The 16,842-nt window shown below is 38.1% G+C and overlaps 1 protein-coding gene and 1 long non-coding RNA gene across 2 annotated transcripts; both read right to left on the bottom strand.

Moving 5' to 3' along the window:
• Positions 1–581: 581 nt before the first annotated feature.
• LOC309391048 lies at positions 582–10,928 on the bottom strand. Its single transcript, XR_014175217.1, has 4 exons — positions 10,728–10,928; positions 5,393–5,477; positions 3,720–3,777; positions 582–904 (listed from the first exon to the last, which is right to left on the bottom strand). It is a non-coding gene; the product is annotated as an uncharacterized lncRNA (long non-coding RNA).
• A 2,074-nt stretch (positions 10,929–13,002) lies between these two features.
• LOC309391845 (proto-oncogene Mas-like) lies at positions 13,003–15,041 on the bottom strand. Its single transcript, XM_081952638.1, has one exon. It carries the CDS (start codon positions 15,021–15,023, stop codon positions 14,124–14,126), a length of 900 nt encoding a protein of 299 aa, XP_081808764.1. The 5' UTR covers positions 15,024–15,041; the 3' UTR covers positions 13,003–14,123.
• Positions 15,042–16,842: the final 1,801 nt, after the last annotated feature.

Raw genomic sequence — 16,842 nt, forward strand, 5'->3', positions numbered from 1 at the left:
GTACTGGTGCTAGAGTTTAAATTTTGGAATAAACTTTTGAATATTATAAACACTTGGGGTTGTCTTCAACAGTAGTACCCTTCCTGGAAAGGAAGATGACATAATTTATGCTGTTCCTACCTTTCGTTAAATTAAATGGAAACTCCATTGGGCAAAATGTGCATAGAAGACTTCAAACCTGTGATGAGGGAGGACAATCCAGGACACTGCAATTTAAGAGGAAATATTATTAAAAGAAAACAAACTTGTCTGTTCATCTTGTCAAAACATCTTAAAGGAATTGTGTTCTTGAGGAACTGTCACTGTGGGTCTGCTGTCCACACAAAACAGGTTAAAACATGTTTCCCTTTCAATCAAGCAATCAACATTTATTTACTGCCCAAGACCAAACACATTCAAAGGAACTAGCAACAGTTACGAAAAATGAATTTTTAAAAACTGAATGAAAATCTTTTAAAAGTTAGCATGTAACAATAAATGGCAAGAGTAGAACTTGATCGGATATTTAAAGGGTTCTCACTGCTTGATGAGTTTGCCATTCTTCCCAAAGATTGATGTTTGGACATTTCTTTTACCCAGAGTTGACACTGCCACAAATATAGCTGCCATAATGAGGGATGTGAGGACCCCAAAATCAGCGACAGAGAGGTTCAGGATGAAAGTGGTGAAAGGATTCCTCTTAATGGAAAAGGCCAGGAGGTAAATTGTCCTTCCATTTCCCACCAGGCCTAAGATGCCAATAAGGGCAAGGAACCCATTGATAAGATTTCGCATTAAATTATGAAGCAGTTGATCATCTGGAGAAGGGATTCCTGGTATTTTAGAAGTATTTGGAGCATTTCCCATGCTTTCGATAATATACAAAGAAATGTTGCTCTCCGAAATACTTTCGAAAGGGATTCGCCTTAAAAAAAAAACAGAAAAGAGTATCAGTTCTCACATACAAGTACACACACAGACACAAACACACACACACATACATGCACATACATTTATTTTTCACTTATGCATATCAACACGCATGTGGTTTTTTTTTTTTTTTTTTTGCCATTTGATGGAAATTATAGCCCTAAAATCAATGCTTTTTATGAGGCTGGAGAATTGCTGTACTCAATACAGATCCAAGCTTTTCACCCCCAAATCTTCAAGATGCATTTCAATAAAATCCCTACCAATTCCCTGGAATAGACATTCTGGCTGAGGGCAGACCAGGGGTGAAATTCAGCATGTTCTGGCAGGTTCTGGAGAATCGGTAGTGGAAATTTTTAGTAGTTTAGAGAACTGGCAAATACCCCCCAGGAGTGGGGAGGAAATGGGGATTTTGCAGTATCCTTCCCCTGTTACACCCACCAAGCCACGCCCCCAGAAGCAGTAGTAAAAGAAATTGAAATTCACCACGGGGCAGGCTAGAGTTATTGGACATCTGAACAAGCAAAGGACAACCCAAAAAACAGGAAAAGAAAACTAATGTGGAGGGAGACAAACTATTAATATTTGCATCTTTCATTCTTTGGAGAGAATACCAAGTATTAATATAGGCTGACAATGGCAAATATACATCAAAAGGAATGTACTAGTACTATCCATTAGTCCTCAATGTATAACTGATAAAGGTCTTCTAGTATAAATCAGAACTTGTTAACTCTAATCAATGCAACAGGTTCCTTGTAGGTCGAAGATTAGCTCTCTGAATCAGCGTTGGGGAAGGCAGCATGGCTGCTATCAAGCTGGAGCTTCTGGACTAAGCATCTGAGCAGGATCAGTGTATGAAAGGAATGTGGAAACCTGGTAAGAAGATTTAAATAACCAACTGACACAAATCAGAATTTGGAAAAGGCAAAGAATCTTGTGAATAGAAATAATATTGACAGATAGACTGGGATTTTGGCAGTAAGAAAAGAAAGAAAGGGGGAAAATCTGGTTTAAATTGTTAAGCACAAAGAGAACTGTCTGTTTTAAACAACTTGGAGACAGAAATGAAAAAACGGAGACTTGATTAACCCATTGAAATACAAACTTTGAATTTGGATTTGAAAATATTGTATCTTTAAAAGAGATTAATTGACAATTGGGAACTTAACAAAGGAAAAAAAGGAGGGGGGAAACGGAAGCTAAAAATATACCAAGGAGACTTTCTTTGTTTGAGTTTGTTCTAATTTATACATATCTTAAGCAACTCTAATCAATGAGAGGTGGAAGGTAACAAGAAAAAAAATCAAGAAAAAGCATTATTATCTCTGTTCATAATTCTATCTAAAACTGGATTTAAAAATATCAAGCTGTATTGCTGGAAATCATCCAGTTGAAGGAATATGGAGCCATTTGCCAGAGGGAAGAACAAAGAAAACGAAGTGATTAAGTTATCTCCCCCCTTTTTCCTCTCCATTTTAGCTGAATTGGAATATAAGAAGAAACTGTGGAACCTAAACTACAATTAACTGTGTAACTAACTGTAATTTATGAACTGGACATTATGAAAAGGTGGGAATTTGAAAAAAATGGATGAAATTATAAAAATATGCATAAATCATTAAGATTAAGTTTAAATAGAATTTTGAAGTTAGAAATTGAGGAGAGGCAGGGAATGAGGGAAGGGTAATGAAATGGTAGAAACAATGGAAAATAAAAAGCAGACAAAAGATTTCACTGAGTTTGACAGTGGCACAGGGAAAACTGAAAGGGGGGGGGGCTATGTCCCAACAAAGAAAACAGGATAGGATTAGAGAAGAAAGATAAGAAAGAAAGGAGCGATAAGAGAAAAGAGGAAGAGAAGACAGGGAGACAGAGGATATGTCAAAAGATGCAGCAGTGTGTGGAGAAGGAAGAAGAGTTTCTAATTGATTGAATATGATAATGGAAAGATAATTAAATATAGCTTAATATATATGAAAAATTGACACATATAGACCTTTTAAGAAGCTGAACAAAAGTGAGGTGCGTATTGCTTGTTATTTTATATAGCAGATATAAATTGTAAGAAGCATTGAACAGCAAGGATTGTAATTTAAAGACAATTAAATGTAAGCTAAGTAAAGATATAGAAAAATGGAGGGAGAACTTGAAATATACTTATAATGGAAAATTATTGAGATTATAAAGACAGAACCAGAAATTTGAGGCATGTAATGATGTATAACTATACAATATTATGATGACAATAGCTGGAAATTGTAACCAGGTCCACATTTCAGTCAAAAATAAGGTGGGGGGGGGGAGTTTAAAATATAATAGCTATATATGTATATAGGTGTTCAAACTTGACAGCTTTAAGACTTTATGGTTTAGATAGGACTCTTAGACCTGGGTGGGGCGATTGGTGAGCCAGCCAATCAGTAGATTTGTGGAACCTCTTCTATAGAAAAGATTAGAACTGGCGGGAACCCACCCCCGTTCAGAATATACATAACTAAGTCTAGGTCAATAACATTTTCAACTTTGGAGTTCCTATTTATTAATCTGAGTTCCACTCCATTGTTTCTGCTGGAAGTCAGAAAATTTGGTTTTTAACACTCTGCCAAGTTTACACTTGCTGTCAATGGAGGTTTTTCTAGTAATTCTCAATTGGGAATGAGCTTCTCTCAGGGAGTTTTGTCCCTTGTCTGACTCCTGCACTGAATCAAAAAAATCCTCACTGATTCTCTTGGACATTCACAAATGTTATGAAACAATTGGAAGGCTGCATTCTGCAAAGAAAATATTTTGAACTATATTATACTTACATTTTGTCATACTCATATCCAATACCAACAATGACGTTATCGTTGCCATGGAGATAGCCTTTAGAGAGGAAGAAATTACAGTAAGTCATGATTATGATCAGTAACATCCGGCAGCAAAAATACTAATGTGCTTTAGAAACTTTTCCATATTTAAGTATATGTGTTTCTGTTTGTGGCTCTTTGTAATGGTAATAGGTCAATAATCAGTCTCTATGGGACTCTCTAAGCCATCTGCTGCAGAAGGATTTAATCTAAGTGTATGTATACATACATATATACATACATACATGCACACATACATACATATTGCAAATTATCCTAAAAATACGAGTTCCAGGTGTAGTTATAAAAGAAGAGACAAAAATTGTGATGTCCAAAACTTAAAATATATTACCCACTTAGCTTTCATTAGCCTCTGCTAACATCATCAGAGTGTAAAAACTACCATTGAAGAGATATCTACCTTTATACATCATTAATCAAGTTGGCCATTGTACACGTGATAGGCCCATCCAACTGCCTCCCACCTGTAATTAAGTATGTATGTATGTATGTATGTATGTATGTATGTATGTATGCATGCATCTCTGTGTGTGTATGCATACACATACAAATACATACATATACATATACATACATACATAGACACACACACACACAAACACACACATTTTAAAAAGGAAACTTTTCTTCCCACCCTTCCTTCATCTTCAGAAATGCATTTGGGTCTCCAATCATATACAATACAATAGCAGAGTTGGAAGGGACCTTGGAGGTCTTCTAGTCCAACACCCTGCTCAGGCAGGAACTCTTACACCACTTCAGACAAATGACTATCCAACATCTTCTTAAAAACTTCCAGTGTTGGGACATTCACAACTTCTGGAGGCAAGCTGTTCTACTGATTAATTGTTCTAACTGTCAGGAACTTTCTCCTCAGTTCTAAGTTGCTTCTCTCCTTGATTAGTTTCCACTCATTGCTTCTTGTTCTGCCCACAGGTGTCTTGGAAAATAGTTTGACTCCCTCTTCTTTGTGGCAACCCCTGAGATATTGGAACATTGCTATCATGTCTCCCCCAGTCCTTCTTTCTATTAAACTAGACACCCCCAGTTCCTGCAACCGTTCTTCATATGTTTTAGCCTCCAGTCCCCTAATCATCTTTGTTGCTCTTCTCTGCACTTTTTCTAGAGTCTGCACATCTTTTCTACATTGTGGCGACCAAAACTGAATGCAGCATTCCAAGTGTGGCCTTACCAAGGCATTATAAAGTGGTATTAACACTTCAGGTGATCTTGATTCTATCCCTCTGTTGATGCAGCCTCAGAGGGATATGTTGACTTCAGCCCTTGTGTCCCTTCAAAGGGCAATTCTGAGATGGTGTTGCATACAGGAAATCACAGGTTTTGGCGTGTTAGTACTCGTACATTCTCCATAAGACTTACTTTATGAAAAATCTCCTCAGGAGCCATTATGTAAATGCACCTATTGAATATTTTCCAAATGCCAGCACCCACCTCCCAACACCAGGAGATGGTGGACAACAGGAATTCATGTACAGGTGCTAGAGTTTAAATTTTGGAATAAACTTTTGAATATTATAAACACTTGGGGTTGTCTTCAACAGTAGTATCCTTCCTGGAAAGGAAGATGATATAATTTATGCTGTTCCTACCTTCTGTTAAATTAAATGGAAACTCCATTGGTAAAATATGCATAGAAGACTTCAAATCTGTGGTGAGGGAGGACAATCCAGGACACTGCAATTTAAGGGGAAATATTATTAAAAGAAAAGAAACTTGTCTGTTCATCTTGTCAAAACATCTTAAAGGAATTGTGTTCTTGAGGAACTGTCACTGTGGGTCTGCTGTCCACACAAAACAGGTTAAAACATGTTTCCCTTTCAATCAAGCAATCAACGTTTATTTACTGCCCAAGACCAAACACATTTAAAGGAATTAGCTACAATTACAAAAAATGAATTTTTAAAAAACTGAGTGAAAATCTTTAAAAAGTTAGCAGCTAACAATTAATAGCAATAGTAGAACTTGATCAGATATTTAAAGGGTTCTCACTGCTTGATGAGTTTGCCATTGTTCCCAAAGATTGATGTCTTGTCACTCATCAGCAAGATTAAGACCAGTAAGATATTCCAAACAAGAATCCTAAACTATGAATATTAATACAAGCTTTATTGTAAGATTACTGTAACAAAATATTTCAAGATTGTCTTCCCTACTTTACACTTATTTAAAAAAATTAATTGAAAAAGGAGGTGGCAGATTTTAGAGAAGAGCTTAAAAGTGTGCAGCAACAAATAACAGAAAATAGACAGAGAATTGGTGGGCTGGAGGAATGCGCGGTTGGGCTGGGGGAGGAGGTTAAGGCAGTCCAGAAAGGAAATATAGAATTGGAAAATTTTATGGCAAAGATAGAACTTGAAAGAATGTCCTTCTTTCTCAGATTCCAGAATCTACCGGAGACAGAAGATGAAGATCTTAAGGATATTATGAGTACAATTTTAGCAGAATATATTAAAAGAGATAAAGAACAGTTGTGGTGGGATATGGATCTGGTTTATAGGATTAATTCAGCATATGCCAGAACACATAATCTTCCAAGGGAAGTACATGTTAATTTCTTAGGAAGACCACGAGCTATGAGATTCTAGGGGCTCGAAGGAGGGGACCACTAAAATATAAAGGTAAAGAATTGCCATTCTTAAGCAAATTCCGAAAAAAATAAGAGATAAGAGGAGGACGTATTCCTCCTTATCAAAGAAATCATATAATAAAGGAATTTGGTTTAGATGGTTATTGCCAGAAGGAATGCTGATCTTCTGGGAGGGAAACAGAATTAGAATTAACACAGTTGTAGAGGCAGAGGCCTTCATTAAAAAACATAGTGCCCTCCTAGAGGATGGAAATATAAGAGGTAGTGAAAAAAGCGACAATACACAAGACATGAAGGAGGGGGGGCTGCGGCTCCACCTGGGGACAGGGGGGAAGGAACAATAATGGAAAGACTCAGGTCACAAAACTAAATATATCTGGAATATTATTGTAATTGTTGATATATTAGAAAGTGGCAAAAGAGATGATTGAACACATGGTTGATACAATGTATAATAAGATGCTGTTTCTGCTTATCTTTTATCTTTTTTTTTCTTTCTTTCTCTAAAAGTTGTGAGAATTGGAGAGATTCCTACCTCTAGCACGATGAAGCTGCCAAATTTTTTTTTTTATATCCACATACCCTTTTCCCATAAATTTTAAAAACCAATAAAATTCTTTAAAACAGAGGAAAGGGAAAAAAATTAGTGAGAGTCCTGCTGAGACGTTTCCCACTCCCCTTTTCCTTTGGTGGGTTGAGATATCTTTTGCATAATGGTTGATTAGTCTGTGGCTCTTCCTTCTGTCTCTCAAGATAATCCTCCCATTCTATAAGATTTAAGGGATGTGGTTGCTCAGTGGCTAAGATGCTGAAATTGTCAATTAGAAAAGTCAGCAGATCGGTGGTTTGAATCCCTAGCGTCACGTAACTGAGTGAGCTTCCATTACTTGTCCCAGCTTCTGCTAATCTAGCAGTCTGAAAAATGCAACTTGTGCCTCCTGAAAAAGCACCTTTGGGACACAGAGTAAGAGATAATTTTGTAAACATAATTGCATTTGCCACAGAGGAAATTGCAAGCTTTTGTTTCCATTTCTTTGCATTCTTTCTGCACTTTTCTATTTTCTTCTTTTTTTCTCTCTGCCTCTCTCCCCCTCTTTTCTGTATTAGTTTCTGTTCATTTTAACAATGTTTAATAAAATCCACGTTTTTTTAAAAAAAGAAATATGGATAAAAATGGGAAGTTATTATTGGGCTGAACCAGATATGTTAGTAGAATCTTACCAGCCAGAAAAGGATTGAGTTTCAGAAAACAGCAATAGAGGCTTTATCTGAGGTTTAAGCAGATCTGAGAATTAAATCAAAGCTATATAGTTCCTCGTTTTAATCAGCATTGGTGGAACTATGCAAAGTTTAAATGTAAGTAAGATATTATTGGCATTCCTATAACTTGGAAGTCATTCCACTGATTCCAGGTCCACCTGGGTAATTGGGATATATAATAATAAAATCAAAGAAAAATTTATTTTTGAAAGAAACATCATGTAATTTTAAAAGGAACCCCATAAACCTGGCTCAAAAACAGTAACTGTGGGAAGGGCCTTGGAGTCCTAATGAATGACCACTTACATAGGAGCCAGCAGTGTGCAGGAATAATAAAAAAAGCTAATACAATTCTTGATTGTATCAGGAGTGGCATAGAATCAAAATTATGTGAAGTATTAGTGCTGCTTTATAAATCCTTAATAAGGCCACACCTGGAATACTGCATCCAGTTTTGGTTACCACATAACACAAAAAATGTTAAGACTTTGGAAAGAGTGCAGAGAAGAGCAACTAAGGTGATTAAAGGCCTGGAAACTAAAACCTGTGAAGAATGGTTGCAGGATTTGGGTATGATAGTCAAGAGAACAGAAGGACTACTGGGGACATGATAGCAGTCTTCCAATGTTTGAGAGGATGCCAGAAAGAAGAGGGGGGTCAACTTATTTTCCAAAGCACCAGAGGTCAGGAGAAAAAGCAATGAAGGGAAACTAATCAAGGAGAGAAGCAACCTGGCATTATGGAGAGACTCCTCACAGTGAGGAAAATTAACCAATGGAACAGCTTGCCACATTGTAGATTTTTAAGAAGAGACTGAAGAGTCACTTGTCTAAAATGGTATAGAATCTCCTGGTCAAGCTGGGGGTTGGACTAGAAGACCTCCAAAGACCCTTCCAGCTCTATTCTTATTTATTGATATTTACTGTATATTCATAGCATGATTAGAAGTAGAAAGCATACATGAGTTTGTTGTATTGTATATTGTATTGTATATTGTAAAGGTTTTGCTGTTGTCTCAACCTGAGGATCAAGACAAATTCTTTGGCCTCATAAGAGCCTTTGAAGTAAACCTTCATAAGCTTAGTAGGGATTTTTTTCATTGTATAAGTTTGAAAATTCAGATAGTTCTCAAATTATAAACAGTTGCTTAGTGACGGTTCAAAGTTACTATAGACCAGTGATGGCGAACCTATGGCACGCGTGCCACAAGCGGCACACGGAGCCATTTGTCAGGGCATGCGAGGCGCTGGCCTGTCAGCTGGCCAGCGCGCATGCGCGCCCTGACCATCTGAGTTCACCTTTTTAAAAGCGATTTTTCGCCTTCCCCAGGTTCCAGAGGCTTTATAGGAGCCTGGGGAGGGCGAAAAGAGCCTCCCCTGCCCCCCCGGAGGCTTCAGGGACTGTCCGGAGGCTTCCCTGACGCCTTCGGAGCACTTAAAACCACCCTCCAAGTAAACCAGAAGTCACTTCCGGTTTGCTCGGAGGGTCGTTTTAAGCGTTCCAAAGGCTTCAGGGAAGCCTCCGGACGATCCCTGAAGCCTCCGGAGGGCCTCCGGGGGGCGGGGGAGGCTCTTTTCGCCCTCCCCAGGCTCCTATAAAGCCTCTGGAGCCTGGGGAGGGCAAAAAAAGCATGTAAAAATGGAGGGTGTTGTGCATTGTGCGCGCATGCGCACTGGGGGGGTCATGTGTTGCATTATGGGTGCGGCATGCCCGCACATACCCCCCCGCGCTCCCCCCACTTGTGGCACGCGAGCCAAAAAAGGTTCGCCATCGCTGTTATAGACTTTTAAAAAGGTACTTATGACCATTAGTCAAAATTCCGATCACCACAGCATTTGTTTAACAACCGTCACAAAATAGGTACTAAAATTGGGTGACTTCACATCATGACCTACAGCAAGACTCTAATTCCCAGCTCACCTATGGTTGTACATCAAGGACTACCTATTTCAAATGAACAATGCCTGCAACAATTCAGAATGGATTTGACATAAAAGTACTTTGAAAAAGGTTAACTGCATCCCTGTTTTGTTTGGTGGCTGCTATGTCTCAAATAGAAAGCCCATAAAGAGAGTGGTAAGGATAGCCGAGAAGATTATAGGAAGTTCATTCCCATTATTCAGGATGCTGCTTCAAAGTGCTATGTGCTTAGAGCTGAAAGCATCGTTAGAGACCCCACATGCCAATTTTATTGTCTGTTTTTGTTGCTCCCCTTTGGGAGGAGATTTTGAAGTATTTTTAGCAAGACTACTGTAACAGCTTTGTTCTCTATGCCATCCATTTAGTAAATGAACAAGATTTGTTTTTCTCACCATCTGCATGTATACATCTGAACTAGACTGTGTTGTTTCTATGTGTTATATAATATATGTGGGTACATACATAATTTTGTATTTATTTATTTATTTGTTTGTTTAGTTATATTTATGTAGTGTGTATTGAAGATGGTAATCCTTTGAGAGCTGTATACAATGAAATTTCATTTTAATGTATGCTGATTAGCGTATATTCAAAGTGATAATAAAATTATTAGTCTATTCTATTATTCTATTCTAACAGCATCATTTTTTTTACTCTTTTTTTTTTAGCACTTCTGTCAAGGGAGATTCCTGCAGTAGACAGGATGCTCCTTGAATGCTCACAATTTCTGCCTCTAGAACTATTTGTGAGTCCCCCAAGGGGTTGAATTGATTACTTATAGTAAATAAACAAGTTGCCCTTACTGGCTTGCAGTTTAGGGACCAGATCAATTCTTATCTGTTTCCAGGATTTTCTTGGGTTTTTGTGCCCAGATCTTGAGCGATTCCTCTTTGTCTTTCTCCCATGAAGAAAAAGTTCTCAGATAAAAGATATTCAACCAAAGCCAGACACACACCAGTCAAAAAATCAAGGATGGGAACATTGCTGTCACACTATCCTGAGAAAAAAAAAAGTTGAGTTCTATTATTGGCCAAAGGATCCTGTGGAATTAGCTGATCTCATACTAATAGTCCCCTAGTCTTATCTTAAACTCAAAAAGGAGTATTTTGCAAATAGCCATTACCACAAAAGAAACTCTGCCTTTACTGTAGACATACCTGGTGACGGATCTCCAGATGGGAACAGCTGGTCTCTGTCAGAATCTAAGCATGAGGTGTCTTTTTCAATGAATCCTCTTAGCCTTCACTTGATGTAAGTGCCGTTGAGAAGGAGAATGGAGCTTGACCAAGCTGCAAAGTTTCTCAAAAAAAGAAAAGGAAGAAAAAAAGAACTTACACAGCGTTCTTCTCAGAATTTTGCAACATTATATGTTATCGCACACAGTATGAAGGAAGTGCTTGAAACCACAATATTATCTTGAAACATGGAACAACCAAAAGCTATCTGACAGGGAAGCAACCTAATCTGGATGTCAAATTCCTGGAATCCAGGCCCATTAAAGAAGTAATTATTTTATGGTAGCAACTTCCTTGCTACCCAAATGAATCCAAGAATCAATGCAAGCGTCCACCATCTGGCCCATTTTGTCGTGTTTGCAAATGTTGCGGTTAGTGCATATTTTTAAAAAGCAAATACAACTTTGCAAAGTCAAAATGTTTCTGTATTTCCTTCCAAACATTTCTCATTTAATCTGGAGAAGAAAAAAGTATTCCAGCATTTTTGTCCGGTTTTGTCCAAAGGAAAGAGAATTTTGGTGAACTTGTCATGATTGGAACACAGAGACCATCCATTCACTTGTTTAGTGGGAGAAAAGGCCTGACTCCCCCTGTAGAATCACCTTCAAGGAATCTTCTGACTCTGTTTGCTCACAGTCCAATTCAATCCCAAAGCAAGTCAGGAGAAGCTCTTCTGATTAGGCTTCCTCAGCCTAGGAAAAATGGGCAGTTCAGGACATTTTCATGGAACCAAAAATAAACATAATGGAAGAGCATCTTTCCATCATCTCCAACATTAAGGATGAAAAGCACCACCATGGGAAGACATGAATGAATGAATGAATTTAATTTATTTAATTTAATTTTATTAAATTTATAGACCGCCCCCTCTCCCCAGAGGGACTCGGAATGAATGAATGAATGAATGAAGTTGCAAAGAACTTTGGAGGTCTTCTAGTCCAACCCCCTGCTCAAGCAGGATATCCTTTACCATGCCAGACAAATGGTTGTCCAATCGCTTCTTAGAAACCTCCAATGATGAACCCTCAATTTCTTAAGGCAATCCATTCCACTGAGTCATTGCTCTAACTGTCAGGACGTTTCTCCTTAATTCTAGTTTGGTCCACTACTTAATTAGTTTCCATCCATTGCTTCTTGTTCTGCCTTCAGATGAATTAATTAATTAATTCATTCATCTCAAGGCAGAACAAGAATACATTCATTCATTAGTCAATAAATGAATCAATGAACAAATAAATAAATAAATATTCTTATACAATAGCAGAATTGGAAGGGGCCTTGGAGGTCCTCTAGTCCAACCCCATGCCTAGGCAGTAAACCCTATACCATATCAGACAAATGGCTATCCAACATCTTCTTAAAGACTTCCAGTGTTGGGGCATTCACAACTTCTGGAGGCAAGCTGTTCCACTGATTCATTGTTGTTACTGTCAGTAAGTTTCTTATCAGTTCTAAGTTGCTTCTCTCCTTGATTAGTTTCCACCCATTGCTTCTTGTTCTACCCTCAGGTGCCTTGGAGAATAGTTTCACTCCCTCTTCTTTGTGGCAAGCCCACAAAGATATTGGAACACTGCTATCATGTCTCAGCTACTCCTTCTTTTCATTAAACTAGACATACCCAGTTCCTGCAACCGTTCTTCATATGTTTTAGTCTCCAGTCCCCTAACCATCTTTGTTGCTCATCTCTTCACTCTTTCCAGAGTCTCCACATCTTTTCTACATCGTGGTGACCAAAACTGAATGCAGTATTCCAAGTGTAGCCTTACCAAGGCGTTATAAAGTGGTATTAACACTTCACGTGATCTTGATTCTATCCCTCTGTTTATGCAGCCTAGAACTGTGTTGGCTTTTTTGGCAGCTGCTGCACACTGCTGGCTCCTATTTAAATGGTTGTCCACTAGAACTCCAAGATCCCTCTCACAGTTACTACTATTGAACATGGTACCACCTATAATGTAGCTGTGCATTTTGTTTTTCTTGCCTAAATGTAGAACCTTACTCTTTTCACCATTGAATTTCAATTTGTAAGATAGAGCCCAATGTTCAAGTTTGTCAATATCCTTCTGTATCTTAAGCCTGTCTTCTGGAGTGTTGGCTATTCCTGCCAGCTTGGTGTCATCTGCAAATTTGGTGAGTTCCCCATTTATTCCCTTAGCATGAGGCAGAAAAGCAAAGAAAAAAAAAGGGGGGGCACATTTCGAAGACTTTCTTTTTCAGAAATAAAACACTAAAAAGCTATCCTGATGTTTCATTCCAGAGTGCAATCCAAAAATCAGTACCTCAATCAATAGAAGGGAATTGGCTAGTCAGGTTTTGTAACATGGTTGGAAAATTTGAAACGTGTTCCAGGGGTTCACAGAGATCATTTGGGCCCCACTTGACACTTCCTTCACAAATAAACAAGTTTTACTGTCAACACTACAATTGACTCATTCTCTGCCTTTTCTGCAGCTCAGTTTAGCAACATTACCCTAAACCAGAAAGTTACTATGTTTTGTATACAAATGACTTAGGATATTCAATGAATTGAGACAACTGAGATTAAAGCCATCAACACTGCTTTAGTGGTTGGATGTAAACTCTTTTAAGATTGTTTTAGATACAGCAAGATCTGTGGTTAATGTTGTTGTTCCAAAATATGGGGTTTGTTGCCTGGCATACTAAAGCTCAATAAAGCACATCGAGGGTGGAGATAAATCAGACATTTTTATCAATACCACTAAAGAAAACGAAGAAAAAAAACCCAGCATGGTTACACAAAGAACACTCTGACCAACTGAAAGAAGAAAAAAATAAGTACAAAAAAATGGAAAAAGGAACACATAATTAAGGCAGAGGGGACGCGGTGGCTCAGTGGCTAAGACGCTGAGCTTGTTGATCAGAAATGTCAGCAGTTCGGTGGTTCGAATCCCATGCCCCAAATAACGGAGTGAGGTCCCGTTACTTGTCCCAGCTTCTGTCAACCTAGCAGTTCGAAAGAAGTAAAAAATGCAAGTAGAAAAATAGGGACCACTTTTTAAATATTATGTTATGTTATTAAAAAAGAATGTATATGAAGTCAGACATACAATTTTATGTTATGATATTAAAAAGAGAATTTATATGAAGTCAGACATACAATTTCATGTTATGAAGTAAGAAATTTTATGAAGTCAGACATTTTCTTCATAGATATCTTCCCTTTGGAAATTATGAAGACAGCAATGTTTCCTTTTTATATTGTTTGGCATTAGCTACTTTGTTCAATATATGTGCATTTTATTGAATGCACATATTATTTATCTTTTTAAAACATGAATGTGCAGAGACAGTAAGACTTCACAAAAATTCTCCCTTCCTAGTTTGCTGCCTTTCTGAGTTCTCCTGTTCATCCTTGAAGACCCTTTGCAAAGCCACCTTCAGAGATGCTCTGGGCTGATCCTTTCCCCTCTTCTTCCTCCCCACTAAGAAATAAAGGAGTGGGTTGATGCTGCTGTTGAGAGCGGCAGATCCTATCCCAATGGTCAAGAGGAAAGGATAATGGAAACGTACATAGTAAATGATATATAAGGCATACATTGGGAGAGAGAAAAGGAGGAAGAAGAGGAGAGCCAGCAAGATGGTGATGAGAAGTTTCCTTTGATTGCGTTGAGATTTAGACCTCACATGAATCCAGAGGGTCACAGATGACCCAACCATGAGAGGTGTGCAAAGTAAACCATTCACAATCAGCTGGAAAAGAAAATGTGAACTTCCAAAGCTGTTTGTCTGGGACAGAATAAAGTGCACTGCAGAGAGCAGGAAGGAGAGGATCCAGATGAAGCTACAAACAAGAGTGGACAGATTTGGGGGACGATGGCAGCGATGCCAAAGAGGGAAAAGGACAGCCACACACCTGTCCAGGCTGATGGCCGTCAACAGAAACTGGCTAGCAGAATAGGTGAAGGAAAAGAGCTCAAAAGACAAGAAGAAGAAGGTTTGGACATTTCTTTTACCCAGAGTTGACACCGCCACAAATATAGCTGCCATAATGAGGGATGTGAGGACCCCAAAATCAGCGACTGAGAGGTTCAGGATGAAAGTGGTGAAAGGATTCCTCTTAATGGAAAAGGCCAGGAGGTAAATTGTCCTTCCATTTCCCACCAGGCCTAAGATGCAAATAAGGGCAAGGAACCCGTTGATAAGATTTCGCGTTAAATTATGAAGCAGTTGATCATCTGGAGAAGGGATTCCTGGCATTTTAAAAGAAATGTTGCTCTCCGGAATATTTTCGAGATTGATTCCGCTGAAAAAAACAGAAAAGAGTATCAGTTCTCACATACCAAGACACACACACACACACACACACACAAACATGCACACACATAGAGAGAGATTTATTTTTCATTTATGCATATCAACATGCATGTGGCTTTTTTTTTTTCACCATCTGATGGAAATTACAGCCCTAAAATCAATGCTTTTAAGAGGCTGGAGAATTGCTGTACTCAATACAGATCCAAGCTTTTCACCCCAAATTCTTCAAGATTAAGGTGACCAACCGTCCTCCTTTAGGGAGGACAGTCCTTCTTTTGTAATTTCTGTCCTCCCTCGAAAAGTGTCCTCCTACATGTCCTCCTTTTCGATATTTGCAGACTAATCTGTTGCGCGTTATGTGACATATTTGTATTTGACATGACAATTCGTCAAGACTCGGTATAGTGCGGTATAAGACGCGATTATGAGACGCATACGCTCCGCATGGGAGACCTTGAGAGAGAGCACCGGGTGCAAGTGGCTTTGTTTACTTCTTACCGAAACACAACACGGCACATACGCACGCAGTAGACTCACGGCACGTCGGCAATTGAATGACTCACGGTAATTATTTCTTTCTCAGTGAATATTCAATTATACAGAGGTAAGTACAATTCACGTTTTATTAAACAGTTTTGAATGGAGTTTTTTTACTTCATCGCAAGTATATTGAACAGATATTGAATCTTGTGTTGAATTTTTATCTAAAGAAATGCTAGATATTAAAATAGACGACAATTGTCTCTTTGAAGAAATTAGAAGACTGAATGTATATTTAAATTCTGAAAAATTAGTACAATGGGAAAATCAACATGTTGAAATTGATAAAAGATGGGTGAATATTTTTAAGCCATTTCAAAAATGAACATATTCCATGTGAACATTTATTTATATTTGTTCAATTTACGTTGTGCTGCCCTGGAACTAATGCAGCAGTTGAAAGAGTTTTTTTCAATTGCTAATGATTTTTCGACAAGTGAGAAATCAAGATTGAATGTTGATACTCTAGCTGCAGCGCTTGCCGTAAAATTCAATATGAAGGATATTTCTTGTTCAGATATTTCCAATATATTGTTAGAAGATGATACATTGACAAAAAATATTAATTCAATGGAAAAGTACTCATTTAAATAATAATTAACAGGCATGTAAGCATAATTACAATATAAAATGTTGCAAATGTTTTATTATGCATATATCATATTTTAGTGTATTATTGTTGCAATGAATAAAATATTTCTTTTATTTACGATATATTTTTTCCAATTTATTTGTCCTCCTTTTCATTGTAAAAAGGTGGTCACCTTAGCATTTTGGACAATAGAACGTGTTTTGTCCTCCTTTTCATTGTAAAAAAGTTGGTCACCTTAGCATTTTGGACAATAGAACGTGTTTTGTCCTCCTTTTCATTGTAAAAAAGTTGGTCACCTTATTCAAGATGCATTTCATTAAAATCCCTACCAATTCCCTGAAAGAGACACTCTGGCTGAGGGCAGACCAGGGGTGAAATTCAGCATGTTCTGGCAGGTTCTGGAGAATCGGTAGTGGAAATTTTTAGTAGTTTAGAGAACTGGCAAATACCCCCCAGGAGTGGGGAGGAAATGGGGATTTTGCAGTATCCTTCCCCTGCTACACCCACCAAGCCACGCCCCCAGAAGCAGTAGTAAAAGAAATTGCATTTCACCACGGGGCAGACTAGAGTTATTGGGCATCTGAACAAGCAAAGGACAACCCAAAAAACAGGAAAAGAAAACTAATGTGG

This window comes from Natrix helvetica, assembly GCF_964273705.1.
Source record: "Natrix helvetica genome assembly, chromosome: 4".
Lineage (NCBI taxonomy): Eukaryota > Metazoa > Chordata > Lepidosauria > Squamata > Natricidae > Natrix > Natrix helvetica.